The sequence below is a fragment of the Hipposideros armiger genome, unplaced genomic scaffold (assembly GCF_001890085.2).
Source record: "Hipposideros armiger isolate ML-2016 unplaced genomic scaffold, ASM189008v1 scaffold_117, whole genome shotgun sequence".
Taxonomy (NCBI): domain Eukaryota; kingdom Metazoa; phylum Chordata; class Mammalia; order Chiroptera; family Hipposideridae; genus Hipposideros; species Hipposideros armiger.
Genome location: NW_017731467.1, coordinates 554,130 through 555,794, shown reverse-complemented (window position 1 = coordinate 555,794; position 1,665 = coordinate 554,130). Strand labels below are relative to the sequence as shown.

At 44.6% G+C, this 1,665-nt stretch overlaps 1 protein-coding gene across 1 annotated transcript in view; it reads left to right on the top strand.

The window, feature by feature from the left end:
* The window catches only part of TTC23L (tetratricopeptide repeat domain 23 like), a 42,998-nt gene that overhangs the window by 17,563 nt on the left and 23,770 nt on the right, over positions 1-1,665 (top strand). The window contains exon 6 of the mRNA XM_019647850.1: positions 334-511. Within this exon, the coding sequence (XP_019503395.1) occupies positions 334-511 (178 nt within the window). The remainder of the gene's footprint in view (positions 1-333; positions 512-1,665) is intronic.

Here is a 1,665-nt window from a genome sequence, read left to right as displayed (position 1 = left end):
CCCCCCGATCTCATTTGATTTTAGAAAGCTTATGTTTATGGGTAAATTATCCCATCTTGTAAATCACTAGAAGCCATTTTTTTATTTGCCTTTTTATAAAGTTAGACTGTAGCATGACATATTAATGAGTTTGATGAATAGTAGTCATTGGAATCCAGTGGGTAAAATGCAGGTTAATTGGAGTTTGTTTACAGCAAGGCTGGATTTTGAGCCAACCACTGAGATGACTGGCCTATGAAAGCCAAATTGTTTAGTTCTGAGAATAAGTTCCTATTGCGTCTGTAAAACAAATGGCCTTTCTGTGACTCTCCATCTTCTTACCTTTTCTTGTAGAGCCTCCTTGGCCATCCACAGGTTGAACCTAGCCCTGGCATATTTTAAAAAGGCAGTTGGCAACATTGTTGCTACCAAGGGCAACAGGACTTCAGATCTGGTCACTCTGTACAAGGAAATGGCTCAGATTGAGCAGCTGAGGAGGAACCACGACCAGGCCATCCAGTACTTGCAGCAGGTTGGTAGCTTGGCTGCAGCCCCAGCCAGGTGGCTGAGTTTGGCCCCAGGCCCAGCTCCCAGGCCCAGAGTAGCTGGAGCTTCTCAGAAGAACAAGGGATGGGACGGATTTCCATTTTCACCCCAATCACCCCAGATCCACTCCAGAATGCTCAATTTGCAGATCTGATCTGTGGCCTTCCCCTGTTATGCCCTTTGCAAGGGGCTATTGAAAATGTGGGAATGAGAAGGATATTTGGGAATTAAGGGGATTTTCTTTCCTATTTGCCTTTGGCCAAAACTTTTGCTTTGCTTGGACTGTCTGAACTGCCCAGAAAGTCCCTTTCAGCAGAATTGGTTCCTCTGTTTTACCATTCACAGGAACCAACTTGGGAAAAATGCATAACTGCTGTCGGGCAGTAGACGCCTCTAAAGAAAATCTAGTGTAATTTACAGTTTCCGTTCACGCTTCCAAACGCTCACCACCCACATCAGCCTTGGATTCAGGCAACCACCACAGGAAGCCCAGGGCCCTGTTCCTTTTCTAAAGAATTCTCCCTTCTTGACAACATATACATGCGAGAACACCAGGAAGTGCTCATTTCCAAATGCTGCTTTGTTTTTCCCAAGGGGCCTTTTTGTTTGCTTATCAGCTGCTGTCCCTGGGCAGTGGGGGAGGTTGTGTGCTTGGCATTTTCCTTGACTGTTTCACTGGCAGAGAAGCTTATTTTAACCTGCAGAGGGCAGAGCGAAACATGAAGGAGCTGAAAGAATTCTATAGGGGAGGCGTCTGTGGGTTACAAGTCTCAGAGAAAGACCTAACAGTTGCTTTGGGCAGGTAAGAGCTGCGCTTAGAGAAGCTTCAGCTTTTATGAATGATGCCTGGAATTTCGTGATTGTTCTGCGCTCTCCGTAAAAGGGGAGAAAAATGTTCAGAGCAAAAAATTAAAAAAATAAAAGAGAGAGACTCAAATGATGATAAAAGAGGCTTGGATTTACCAAACGCGTACACCATGGTATAAGCCGTATGTACACTGTCTCATTAAATCTTTACAGCCAACGCTGAGATAGTTGGTGCAATTATTATCTCATTGGAGGGCAAGAACACTAACGCTGAGGTTAAACAAACTGTTCGAGGTGACAAGCTTTAAGTGTTGGATCCGTGATTTGAACTTA